This window comes from Camelina sativa, chromosome 5, assembly GCF_030686135.1.
Source record: "Camelina sativa cultivar CO46 ecotype springtype chromosome 5, ASM3068613v1".
NCBI lineage: Eukaryota > Viridiplantae > Streptophyta > Magnoliopsida > Brassicales > Brassicaceae > Camelina > Camelina sativa.
This window is the reverse complement of record NC_141884.1, coordinates 25,705,931-25,719,453: the sequence shown is the minus strand read 5'-3', so window position 1 is coordinate 25,719,453 and position 13,523 is coordinate 25,705,931. Positions and strand designations below refer to the sequence as shown.

The 13,523-nt window shown below is 40.6% G+C and overlaps 3 protein-coding genes and 1 non-coding gene across 4 annotated transcripts; 3 read left to right on the top strand and 1 right to left on the bottom strand.

Moving 5' to 3' along the window:
- Positions 1–337: 337 nt before the first annotated feature.
- On the top strand, positions 338–700 carry LOC109133033 (defensin-like protein 18). The gene is made up of 2 exons (XM_019245565.2): positions 338–401; positions 489–700. The coding sequence occupies exons 1-2, from the start codon at positions 338–340 to the stop codon at positions 665–667; spliced, it is 243 nt and encodes an 80-aa protein (XP_019101110.1). The 3' UTR covers positions 668–700.
- Positions 701–4,589: 3,889 nt separating this feature from the next.
- LOC147944353 (small nucleolar RNA R71) lies at positions 4,590–4,696 on the bottom strand. The gene has a single exon (XR_015558740.1). It is a non-coding gene; the product is annotated as a small nucleolar RNA R71 (small nucleolar RNA).
- A 1,025-nt stretch (positions 4,697–5,721) lies between these two features.
- LOC147944352 (uncharacterized) lies at positions 5,722–6,189 on the top strand. The gene has a single exon (XM_087512550.1). The coding sequence runs from the start codon at positions 5,722–5,724 to the stop codon at positions 6,187–6,189; it is 468 nt and encodes a 155-aa protein (XP_087368676.1).
- A 5,295-nt stretch (positions 6,190–11,484) lies between these two features.
- On the top strand, positions 11,485–12,027 carry LOC104789465 (uncharacterized). Its single transcript, XM_010515159.1, has one exon. It carries the CDS (start codon positions 11,485–11,487, stop codon positions 12,025–12,027), a length of 543 nt encoding a protein of 180 aa, XP_010513461.1.
- Positions 12,028–13,523: the final 1,496 nt, after the last annotated feature.

Genomic DNA, 13,523 nt, shown 5'->3' with positions numbered 1-13,523 from the left:
TAGTTATGATATGTCTTCATAATTAATATATTATAAGTGAGATAATAAAATGTGAAAAGAGAGTAGATGCAAAAGATGATGAATGTATACCAGAAAATAAAGAAATAATTAATTGTAAAAAATGTTAAAAGAAATAGATAAGTTATACATCACTTAATAAAATAAGTTTGACATCCATATAGATTTATATTTTCATATTGAATAATAGTAATTATATTCAACGGTTTATATTAATAATAACAAAATTATAGTCCCACGTAACGCGCGGTTATAAATCTAGTTTTATTATAAATCGAGGTCGGTATTATGCGAATTACATCAAAGTATAGTCTTAGTCATGGCTAAATTTTTTACCACCATTATCCTTATCTTTGTTTCTCTTGTTCTATTTGCTGATTTTGGTGAGTGTCTTATCATATGCCTTGAAAATGTGTTCAAGATTTGTTTCTTTCATTTATATAATTAACCTTTCACACATTTATACGCAGAAGCACCGACAATTGTGAAGGGGGCGCTTTGCAATAGAGAAAGTGAGACATGGTCAAGACGTTGTGTAAAAGATGGTCAGTGCAGGGATCATTGCATTAACAATGATAGAGGAGTAGATGGAAACTGCGCTGGTGGCTACCCGTGGTACAGAGGATGTTTCTGCTTCTTTGCTTGCTAATATATACCAAAGCTATTCGTTGCTTGTGTGTTTATTTTACATAAAATAAGTCTGCGATGGATCTCCAGCCGGTGGATCTCTATATCATAACCAGTGGCTTTGACCCAAAAATGTATACAAGAAATATTTAGTTTTAATTAATATTAAAAACAAAATTAATAAGTTATATATGTGCATTATAACTTGAAGATGTTCTGAGGCCATAAAGCATGATAAATAAGTTTTCTCAGTATTCTACTTTGTCAAAAAAAAAAAAAAAAAAAAAAAAATCCTTTACATCGGATAATAACATATTTCATGTTATGAATATTTAAGAAATGGTACTCTTAACACGATAGTAAGAGAAATGATGTTGTTAAAAAAAACCATAGGTATCATCGTGTTCTCTATCTCTTATCTCTAACTGGTTCAGTAACTAGCTGCTCTCATTAGGGGTAGGCATTTAAACCGAACCGAACTAAACAAAATCAAACCAACCAACCGAAATCCAACCAACCCAAACCAAACTCAATCCTACACTCCAACCATTTAGTTATATTTCTTCTCAATCCAAACAGTTCAGTTCGGTACGGTTTTAAACCAAATCGAACCGATAACCCAATATGTATATTAAATTAATCAATTAATAATATTAGTAAAATTGTAAATATATGATCTTACTTAGAAAAACTTACATTTGGTTTATATTTTACTTTATTTTCACTTTTCTAATAAAATTAACTAAATATAAATATAGATTTAATTATATTTAACATTAGGGATTTTATTTTTACATGGTAAAATTTTTTAGCTTTGCTAATTTATTTGATTAATTCACGTACAATTTGTTGCTTAGTTTATACCTATAATCAAACCACAATAAATTTTATTTTGTTACATTAACTAATTTTTAAATCGAATTAAAACTGAACCAAAGTAAAACCAAAGCGAATTAAACATAAAGCGATCCAAACACAAACCAAACTAACTTTGGTTGAGTTTGGTTAAAGTGTTACCAAAACTGAATAAAACCGAACCGAACCAAATCAAACCTAAACTTAAACCAAAATACCCACCCCTAACTCTAATAAAGATGAATTCATATCATGTAGTGCACGTCAATATCTTTCCATTCTGTGACGTGTAAGTTTTTTTTTTTGTCGGCCAACATGTTATAAAGAGTATGTATACATCGTTTGTTCAACATTAACAGACACAAGAGACGACCAAAGGAGAATTCTTAACTCTAGCCTCCTTTGCTAGTGTGACAACCCGTCTCGTGGAAAGGTTGTTAAGGGTGGGGAGCAGGGTTTGAGGAATGTTTGGCGCACCAATAACCTACTGGTGGATTTGGATGTGAGTTCTTTTCTACGATGAGGGGTTAGGATCGATGCCCTGCAGGACCAACTTAGGGCCTATGGAGACAAGCTAGCGGAGGCTAGTAGGGTCCACGGGACGGGTTGTCACAGCTAGTGTATCAGCCAATACATTGCTATTTCTACCAAAAAATTAAATTTATGGAGACTATTACTCAATGCAAGTATGTCCTCCAAGTATCCTTGAACTTCTCCGACATTTTCCAATGGACAGTCTTGTTTCTGATTCTTTTCCAAATAAGTATATATAACCTTTGAGTCTCCACAGAAAGTAACTGGTTGATAGTCAAGATTCTTTGTCTGGAGGAGAGCTTCCCTAAGTGCGATGGGTTCTGCTTCAAGAGCTGAGCTGGTGGGTTCGATTGATGAAGATCTGATAACTCTCTAATTTAAATGTTTTAAGCATCCTATTTGTCCATATTTTGCAGTATTCACACCCTAACCTTAGCATTTTTAGGTCATTAACTGCAGAAATTCGCATTTAGGCCATTTAGGGTTGCATTCTTGCATTTGCATATTTTGGATGAAAACAGGTGCTTTAGAGCCTAAAATGGAGAGAAACAAGGTCAAATCCGAGCATGTACCCGAAGGAGCTATTGAGCAGGAAGAACAGTCCGAACCCCAACCCGATCGAGAAGGATTCAAGAGAAGGAAGAACAACCCGAAGACCTACCCGAGGAGTAACCTGGCCTCATCCTCGTGCACATCATCGAGCAGACCCTCGGGCAGGACTGGGAAGCTAGGTTAAAGGGGTTTCCATATATAAATCCCCCTCTTCTTCCTCTCGTCCTAGCACGCCGCAGACCCTCAAACCAGAGAGCGAGAGCTTCTGAGAGAGATCTTGAGCGACTCAAACTCTTTTTCCAATTTGTTAGGATTTATTTTACTTCTTTTTGCCATCGTTTTAGATTTCTACTCTGTACTCTTCACTTCTATTTTTATATTTCAATACAATGCAATTTTCGTTTATCTATGCTTTTATGTTTTCTGCAATAAAATCTGAGTAGTGAAACAAAGTTTCTAGGGATGGGATAGACAATTAGGTGTTCTTGATCGGTTAGGATGTCTTAGCTTGGTTGTTTATGTTTTATAAATTCCTTTCTAGATTGGTGTTTTTAATTCTATCAACAGACCGAGACGTTGAGATTAGATCTAGGGTGTTTTACAATCAAGAGATGTAGATGAAATGCTTGAATCAATCAATGCTAGAGATTTACTCACTTAGCCTAAGAGATTAGATGTGTAAGGAGTTTATTGACAATAATGAATCGGTTTGTATTGCCTGCTTGGTCATGTTTCTCCAACGAGAGTTGGGTAGGGAAGTGATCAAGGTTGATTGTTTTTATAAAGAGAGTGTTTTAACAAGATTTTAGAGATTCATTGTCTAAGAAATATTTGCTTGAGGCATGTAGGACTTCCATACTGGTCAAGAACACTTAGGAGTCGATTACCCCATTCTTAGGAGCTTTCACATCTTGATAATTTACACTTTTATTCATCACTCGACCCTATACCCGAATTGGTACTCGATCACCAGCTTCGTGTACGCCCTCGAGTTGTTCATACTTTCTTTGTTTACTCTATCACCCCACACGATCCTGTACTTGAATGCTTGCATCGAGTGCTTAGGTCGTGGGGTTCTTGTTTATTTAATTTCTTTTATTTATTTTAGGATTGTTAGATCAAACCCCATTATTGCTTGGCTTGACTTGCATAGTTCTGATCATATCTCATCTGCTAGCATAACAACCATTTGGATTGATAACCCTTTGTACTACAACTGCATAGGGAACTGATACCCTGGGTAAAAATCCTGTTATCAATTTGGTGCTGTTGCCATTTGGTTGAATTTTATTTGCTACGTTTAAGATTTCAGAACTTGCTAGATCAAGTTCTATTATCTACATTGGTTTGGAAACTGACTTGTTTGCCTTCGTCTTTGTTTGTTTTGCATTTCAGGTACAACCCGAGTACCCACACGACCTGTCACTCGGTCACCAGGATCGGGTAGACCTTTGTGCACTCACTCGGTCACCTGCTTGTGCATGCAAACACGATCCAAGGGTAGCCAACACTTGAGTCATTTCATAGACAACATTGACAGACCAAGGTTACTCCATCAACAACAAGTACCACAACCGCAACCGACCACAATTGAGGAGATAATGAATAATCAGAATGGTCCACCAGCTCCTCCAGTGAGGACCAACATAAGAGCAGGGGATGCTCCATCTACTCATACTCAAAGAAATGGCATTGTGCCACCTGCTGTTCAGAACAACAACTTTGAGATAAAGAGTAGTCTCATCCAGATGATACAAAGCAACAAGTTTCATCGATTGCCAATGGAGGACCCATTGGACCATTTGGATGAGTTTGATAGGCTCTGTAGCCTAACAAAGATTAATGGAGTTAGTGAAGATGAATTCAAACTCTGGCTTTTCCCCTTTTCCTTGGGAGACAAAGCACACATCTGGGAGAAATCACTCCCCAAAGAGTCCATCACCATCTGGGAAACATGCAAGAAGGCGTTTCTAGCCAAATTCTTCTCTAACTCCAGAACCGCAAGACTGCGAAATGACATCTCCAGCTTTGTTCAGAAGAACAATGAGACGTTCAGTAAATCTTAGGAACGTTTCAAGGGATACACCACCAGATGCCCTCATCATGGATTCAGCAATGCTTCATTGCTGAGTACATATACCGAGGAGTGGTCCCTAAGATACAAATTCTGTTGGCACCGCAAGCAATGGTAACTTCCTCAACAAAGATGTCGATGAAGGTTGGGATCTAGTGGAGAACTTGGCTCAATCTGATGGGCATTACAATGAGGAGTATGATCGTAATGTGCGATCTACTGAGAGGATGATGCCAAGTACATGAGGGACATGAAAGCCCTCAATGACAAGCTCGATAAGCTCCTCAACCAGCAGCAGCATGTCCATGCAATCTCAGAGGAAGAGCAGTTTCCGCAACAAGATGGGGAGAATGCTCAGCTAGAGGACATGAACTACATTAATAATCAACGCGGTCACAAGACAAGGCACAGAACCTACATCCCCAATCAACAGACTATCAGCCCAGTACCTTCATATCATTCCTCATCCCTCGATTTGCTTTCAATGATGCACCAAGTCCTGTCAACTCAGAAGACCGATGCCATACAAATTACTACAAGATTCGATGATCTCGCCTGCCGTTTATCAGCCAATTACCAGCAACTACACAGCAAGTTTGATGCCTTGAGCTCTCGAATTCAGGTGCTTACAGATAAATCAGCTTCAACTTCAAAACGTCAGGAGTCTGCGCTAGCCATAGCCCTACGTAGTGGACGCCAATTACCACCTCGGACGGCACCACCACACATTACTGAGGACAGCAATGACTTAGATGGGGAGGATCTCCGTGAACCGCCCACCCCTGCTCAACCACAAAACCATTCTACAGAGCAACCCGACCCCGCACCCGATCACACTACCCGGATAGATGATCGGGTTGATACTCCGGTCAGTCCACCTCATACAGACAAACCAGGAGGAGAGAAACAGAACGAAAGACGATTCATCTCTCCACCTTACAAGCCACCCTTGCCATTTCCTGGACGATTTCGCAAAGAACGTCTTGAGAAGTACAAGGCATTGTTCGAATGGATGCTTTCACCCTGATAAACCTTACAAGAAATTCCTGAAAGATGCGGTGATGGAACGGATCAAACAAGTTCAAGGGATGGTCATACTCAATCACGAGTGCAGTGCTATAATCCAGAGGACTACTGCACCTAAGAAACTGAGCGACCCGGGGTCGTTCACTTTGCCTTGCTCGATTAAACCTTTGATGTTTGGCAGATGTCTCTGCGACTTGGGGGCATCAGTCAGCTTAATGCCTTTAACTGTAGCCAAACGTCTTGGATTTGAGAAATTCAAACCCACCAACATCCAACTAGTTCTGGCAGATCGAACTACAAGGTTGCCAACTGAAGTATTGGAAGACTTCCCGGTCAAGGTAGGTTCAGTAGACGTACCAACCAACTTCATGGTTTTGGAAATGGATGTAGAGCCAAGGGATCCGCTTATCTTAGGACGACCATTTTTAGCCACAGCAGGAGCTATGATAGATGTGAGGAACGGGAAGGTAGATCTGAGGCTCGGGAAAGACCTTATTATGTAGTTTGACATTCGGGAAACCATGAAAAAGCCCACAATCGTGGGGCAAACCTTCTGTCCAGAGGAGTTAGGAAAACTGCGTGAGGAGGTGTTTGAGAAGATAGCAATCGGGGTTTGCCTACAGACAGCGCTAACAAATGATAGTAAGGATGGATTCGTACACCGAGAAATGGAGCTCTACAAGGAGCTGCTTGACACTTATTGGGAAGTCATCGAACCGGAGTTGAGTGAAGACACGAGGGAGGCTGAAAAGGAGGGAATAATGCTCGGCAACCGAAGCTCGAACAAGTCAGTAGTCACCTCCTGGGTCGTGTCGTGCAGTTGCTTAACGCTAGGCCACCCGATCACCAACCCGATCACTAACACGACCGCTCCACTGAGTAAGGTGATCGAGCACCACCTCGAGCCGCAACTCCAAACCACTGATGATTGGTCTGAGTCAAAGGTGCCTAAAGTAGAACTCAAACCTCTTCCGTCTGGGCTAAGGTACTCTTTCTTGGGACCTAATTCAACTTATCCATTTATCGTCAATTCTAGCCTGCCCGAAAAAGAGCTGAAATTGCTTTGCACTCGGTTAAGAAACTATAGAGGAGCAATAGTCTACACTCTAGATGACTTCAAGGGTATATCCCCTGATCTCTACACCCACCGGATAAACCTGGAGGATGAGTCGTACTCTAGTGTGGAACCTCAACGTCGGCTAAACCTGAACCTGAAAGAAGTGGTGAAAAAGGAAATTATGAAGTTGCTCGATGCTGGAGTTATCTACCCGATCTCTTATAGTACTTGAGTGTCACCGGTGCACTACGTTCCGAAGAGAGGAGGAATCACCGTTGTCAAAAACGAGAAAGATGAGCTAATTCCCACAAGGACGATAACAGGTCATCGAATGTGTATTGACTATACGAAGCTTAACGCAGACTCTAGGAAGGATCATTTCCCCCTGCCTTTCATCGACCAGATGCTGGAACGACTCACTAACCACCCCTACTACTATTTCCTTGATGGGTATAGTGGGTTTTTCCAAATACCTATACACCCTGCCGACCAGGAGAAACGACATTCACCTGCCCTTATGGTACTTTTCCCTATCGGAGGATGCCTTTCGGTTTGTGCAACACTCCCGCAACTTTCCAAAGATGCATGACGTCCATCTTCTCGGATTTAATAGAAGAGATGGTGGAAGTTTTCATGGATGACTTTTCAGTATATGGAACCTCTTTCTCATCTTGTCTTTCAAACCTCTGCAAGGTGCTCAAAAGGTGTGAAGAAATCAACCTAGTGTTAAACTGGGAAAAGTACCACTTTATGGTTCAGGAGGGGATAGTCCTAGGACACAAGATCTCAGAAAAGGGGATAGAGGTCAACAAGGCTAAGATAGAAGTAATGGTTCAACTGCAACCCCCTAAATCGGTGAGAGACGTCAGAAGCTTTTTTGGTCACGCAGGGTTCTACAGGCGAATTATTAAAGACTTCTCTAAGATCGCCCGACCGTTAACGCGGCTCCTTTGCAAAGAGGCAGAGTTTATTGTCGACAAGGACTATCTAGACGCTTTCAACAAGATAAAGGAGGCTTTGGTGAGCGCACCAATAGTTCAAGCACCTAATTGGGATCATCCTTTCGAGATTATGTGTGATGCATCAGATTACACTGTGGGGGCGGTACTGGGCCAAATAATAGATAAAAAACCTCCATGTGATCTACTACGCCAGTAGAACCATGGACGATGCCTAGACGAGGTTTGCGGCAACTGAAAAAGAGCTCCTTGCTGTGGTTATTGCGTTTGAGAAATTCCAAAGTTACTTAGTCGGATCGAAAGTGATTGTTTACACGGATCATGCCGATCTAAGGTACATTTACTCAAAAAAGGACGCCAAACCATTTGTCTAGAATTCGACAAAGAAATTCTTGATAAGAAAGGAATCGAAAACGGGGTAGCAGACCATTTGTCTAGGATGAGAATTGAGGATCCACTTCCAATAGATGATTCAATGCCCGAAGAGAGACTGATGCACATCGACTTCGTGGAATAAATGAGCCACACGATCGGACACACGATAGCTCACTCGATCCCCAAGTCAACCGGGTTGATCGAGTTCATGGCAATCGAGTCGGCTAAGCTACCATGGTACTCAGATTTCGTGAACTACATGGTGTGCGGGGAAATTCCTAAGGACTATGATGTTCATAAAAAGAAGAAGTTCTTCAGGGATGTCAATAGCTATTACTGGGATGAACCTTGTTTATACAAAAAAGGGATAGATGGCCTACTCAGACGATGTATAGCAGAAGAAGAGGTCCGAGGAGTACTAGAGCACTGTCATTGTAATGACCCTCACCAAGGGGTAAATTTCAAAATAAAAACTAAAGGCCAAAAGACCAAGAAGGGAAGCCAACAAGGAGAAAAGAAAGTTTGATGTAGAAAAGTCCGAGAAAATTTGGACGAATCGAGAAATGGCCGAGTTGTCCGAAGATGTCCGAAGGACCGAGAGTTGCCTGAGAAGCTACCGAGAATTGCCGAAAAAGTCCGATAGTTGCCGAGAGTGCCGAGATGGATCGAGAATCGCCGAGAGCTGACCGACGATCGACCGAGAGACACTAACCGATCCCACAAGAAAGTCTTCCTTCATCAAAATCGCCTAAGTCAAGAGAAGAAGTGGAGGATTAAATTAATCAAATAAAGATAGTGGAGTTAGTGGAAGATTAATTTAATCAAGGAAGAGTTAGTGGAGTTACTGGGATCTTAAACAATTAAGAAGAAGTTAGTGGAGTTAGTGGAGGATTAAACAAATCCAATGATGAGAGTGGCGTTTTAGTGGCCAAGTATTAGTGTTAAACACAACCAAGTGTTAAACCACATGCACTAAGAAGAAGAAATAAGTCTCATGCATTGGCTATCTTCACCGCCCAAGTCCTCTATAAATAGAGCCTCACTTCTCTCATTTTCGCACAAGGTCACAAGGGGTAAGGAGAGAAAATTGAGAGAGAAAGTGAGCGAGAGAGAAGAGAGAAAAGAGTGAGCGAGTTCGTGAAAGAGAAGAAGAGAAGAAGAGAAGAATCAAGACAAGACTATCGACCGCAAGTTGAATCGATAAGGAAATCGATCTCAACCAAAGAGGAGATCTCATGCACTAAGAAGAAGAAATAAGTCTCATGCATTGGCTATCTCCACCGCCCAAGTCCTCTATAAATAGAGCCTCACTTCTCTCATTTTCGCACAAGGTCACAAGGGGTAAGGAGAGAAAATTGAGAGAGAAAGTGAGCGAGAGAAAAGAGAGAAAAGAGTGGGCGAGTTCGTGAAAGAGAAGAAGAGAAGAAGAGAAGAATCAAGACAAGACTATCGACCGCAGGTTGAATCGATAAGGAAATCGATCTCAACCAAAGAGGAGATCCGAGTGTGCCGCGGAGAAGCTTCATCAAGGGAGACCGATCATTGACGGTTTACTGTGAGTTCAGGCACATATTTTGCCGGACTAGATGGGAATTAAAGACATCTATCTAGTGCACGGTTTGCATGAAGCATTTATTTGCATTTTACTTGAATTTCTTTTGTGATTTTCTTGTTTAAATGCATGCGCGGTGAGGTTACACCAGTTGCTAGATCGAAATGTTCTAGTGATAAGGGTGATAACTAGTTAAGATACTTATAAAATTATGAGCTTAAAAACCATATAAACTCAAGTATCAACTTCGGTGAAGTCTTAATGCGTTTTAGTCCGCGAGAAATTCCGGCTAAGCGTAGTAAGACTTGGTATTGCTATCCTTCCCATTCCGTACCACATGCAGCCGCGACATGCAACCCATGTTCGTGTGCTTGTAGTGTTGGTTACGAAGAGCTCGGAGGTTACTGGGCTCGCTACCCTGGCCGAGGCTGTCTACACGACGGTGTGGCTTTGAGTGAAGTCCGATTACATGCCTATGTGGTTGTAAAACGGTTGTTCATGAGGGGTTAAGGAAAGGATGCATACCGGGCCCAATAAATTAGAACTTGTTAAAAACTCTTGTTTTATTTCAAGTTTATGTTGTTGCACGTTGTTGCACGTTGTTGCATGTTGTTGTATTTGCTTGCTAGATTAATTTGCTTAGCTCATTAGCTTCCGCATGTTATCTCTGATTGTTGTTGTATTGTTTGCTCGCTTGCATGTTAATTGCTTCGCTTGCATGTTGTTTGTATATGCTCGCATGTTGTTTGTATATGCTTGCATGTTGTTTGTTGATGGGGTTTGGGGATTGGGGATTATTTCTTTGCAGGAACCCTGAGCTCACTAAGTAATCCTAGATTACTTACAATAAATATTTGTGTTGCAGGTAACCCTAGAGGGAACTAGAGGGCGTGGTGAACGATAGGAACCCGGAGTAGTTTTGTTTTGTGTCTATTGTAAAGTAAAAGTATGTTTTATTTCGGATCAAACTTTGGCACTAGGCCTTATCCAAAAACTCTACAACCTTTTGTTTAATCGTTTGTTATAAATTCTTTTTACTTAGCAATGTAATCGGATTTCTTTTAATCGGGCGAGTGGTACTGATATAGACTTTGTCCAGGTCGGCTCAACGCACGGCGTGTCTGTAGGGTTGCAAAGCCTTAAGGACGTGTCGTGTGGTCGGGAACCTCATCGATGGACTGACCAAAGGGTCCTGATTCGTTCTTGTACCCGGCCGGATCATTGGTGAACGTTTCCAAAGTAGCGTCCCAGGGCTGTCTGATGGCCTTCGTGGTCATAGTACGGTTCGGGGGCGTTACAGTCATGGGTTCGCCTATGGAGGACATTTTGCTACCTTCAAAACCGTCCAAAAGATACTTGAAGCTTGTCTCTGGTGGCCAACCATGTTCAAAGACGTGCAACTCTTCATAAAAAATGTGACTCATGCCAGAAAATGGGTAACATCGGTAGAAGAAACGAAATGCCTCAACAGCCGATCTTAGAAGTCGAAATTTTCGATGTCTGGGGAACAGATTTCATGGGACCTTTCAACCCACCTTCCAATTGAAACATGTACATCCTGGTGACAGTTGACTATGTCTCAAAGTGGGTCGAAGCAATCGCCAGTCCGACAAATGATCACAAGGTCGTAATGAAGATGTTCAAAAACATCATTTTCCCGAGGTTTGGAATCCCAAGGGTAGTGATCAGTGAAGGAGCAACCCATTTCATTAACAGAGTTTTCGATGGCTTGTTAAGAAAGCACAGAGTCAGGCATAAAGTTGCAATAGCTTACCACCCATAGACCAGCGGACAAGTGGAAGTGAGTAATAAACAGATCAAAGCGATATTAGCCAAAATCGTGGGAATCACAAAAATGGATTGGGCATTCAAGCTAGATGATGCGCTATGGGCTTACAGGACCGCTTACAAAACACCGATTGGGCGAACGCCTTTCCAGCTTCTTTATAGAAAAAATTGTCACCTTCCGGTCGAGGTAGAATATAAAGCTACGTGGGCGATCAAGCTACTGAATTTGGACATAAAAACTGCTCAAGAAAGGAGAGCAATGGATCTCCACGAACTTGATGAGATACGGTTGGAGGCTTATGATAATTCGAGGATCTACAAGGAAAGAATCAAAGCCTTTCATGACAAAAAAATCCAACACAAGGATTTGAAAGCTGGAGACAAAGTCCTTTTATTCAACTCAAATCTTCGGCAATTCCCCGGGAAGCTCAAGTCAAGATGGTCAGGACCTTTCGAAGTTAAAGAGGTTATGCCCTATGGAGCAGTGACATTGCTCGGGAAGGATGGGACTGAGTTTACTGTGAACGGGCAGAGAGTGAAGAAATACATGGTAAATGAGAGCATAGAGGCGGGGTCATCTTTGCATCTCGCCGATCCCGCACCGGTCTGAGATAAATCGTAAGTCAAGCTTAGCGACTATAAACAAGGTCAGTTGGGAGGAAATCCCTACGGCAGAGTTGTAAATATAACTTACGTTTTTAAGTCTTTCCTCTCCTTAGTATTATGAGCTACGCGATGCCATACCCGATCAACCCCTCGGATGTTGGTCCGAGCAAGTCGTCCGTGCACATAACCGAGCTCTCTGATGAACGAATCCCGACACCTGCTGAAGCTGGTGATGATCCTGGCTACACTTTGGCGTACATGGAAGCTGCTACAAGCTCCTTCTTCACCAACCCATGAGGTACCACATTCATCCAACCTTTGTAAATAACATTGCATTTAGTTTTATTTTACTTGTGTGATTCTTGGATTATTTTTCAGACTTTTATTTACATAGGGACTGTGTAATTTAAGTTTGGGGGAGGGTCCTAGAATGTATATAACAATGTGTTTTATTTTCTTATTTTCTTATTTCAAATTTTTGCATGCTAGTTTTATTCATTTGAGTCTGCATCTATTTGCATTGAAAAACCCGAAAAGAAATTTAAAAAAAAAAAAAAAAAAAAAAAAAAGAGTTTTCATGTAGTTGCATTTACATATTATGATTGAGTCTAGTTTGCTTCATTTAGGGTTATTGCATATGTATCTTAGGGGACAATGATTAAAACCACCTTGTTTAAAATCAAACCTTAGGATTGAAGTTATAGCCCTTAATCACAGTTCATTGTTGCTAGATCAATCTTTAGAAAAAAATGAAAATTTTTTGTTTAGAACCTTGTGTCTTTTGAATGCTTCCTCCACTTGCTTGAACATTGAATCATCTCTATATTATTGGACTTAACCTGAACTTAAATTGTCTTGCTTTTGGAATTTAAGTACTTGCTCATGGTAACTTTAAACTCGGGTTAGCACTCCATTTTTACCAATCTTTTCGTTTAACCCGATTTGTTTTCCCCTACCCATGAACCCAAACCTTTCTTTCAAACCTTGTTATGAATTGTTGAGTGAGGCATTTTCATTGTGCTATAGGTTGTGAAACCTTGAGAGTATTGAGAACGACAAAGAACTGGCTCTTGATTTAGCTAAGTTAGAATCATTTGGACTAGCTAATAGAATCAGTTTTGAAAGATAGATGGTTAGCATGATTATTTGGGGTTAGGGTTAAAGAATAAAAAGAGAAATTAAAGAAGAAATTTCCTAAAGTTCAGTTCAATTAGCTCTAAGTCTCTAAGTAAAAGAAGAGAAAAAGGTCTTGCTATAGTCTCCTAGAAAGAAAAAAGAAAAACAAATATATAGGAATATTATTAGGAGTTTAGTAAAAAAAAAAAAAAGAAAAAAAAACAAAAAAAGGCTAGATGTTTAAAGTTTAGACCTTAGGGATTATAAAAAAAAAGGAAGAGAGTTAAAATTATGTGGGTAGTTTTATTCTAGGGGATTTGATAAAAATAAAAAGAAAGTGAATGAGAAAAGGGTAGATTATCAAGAGTTAAGCTTTGTATGCCA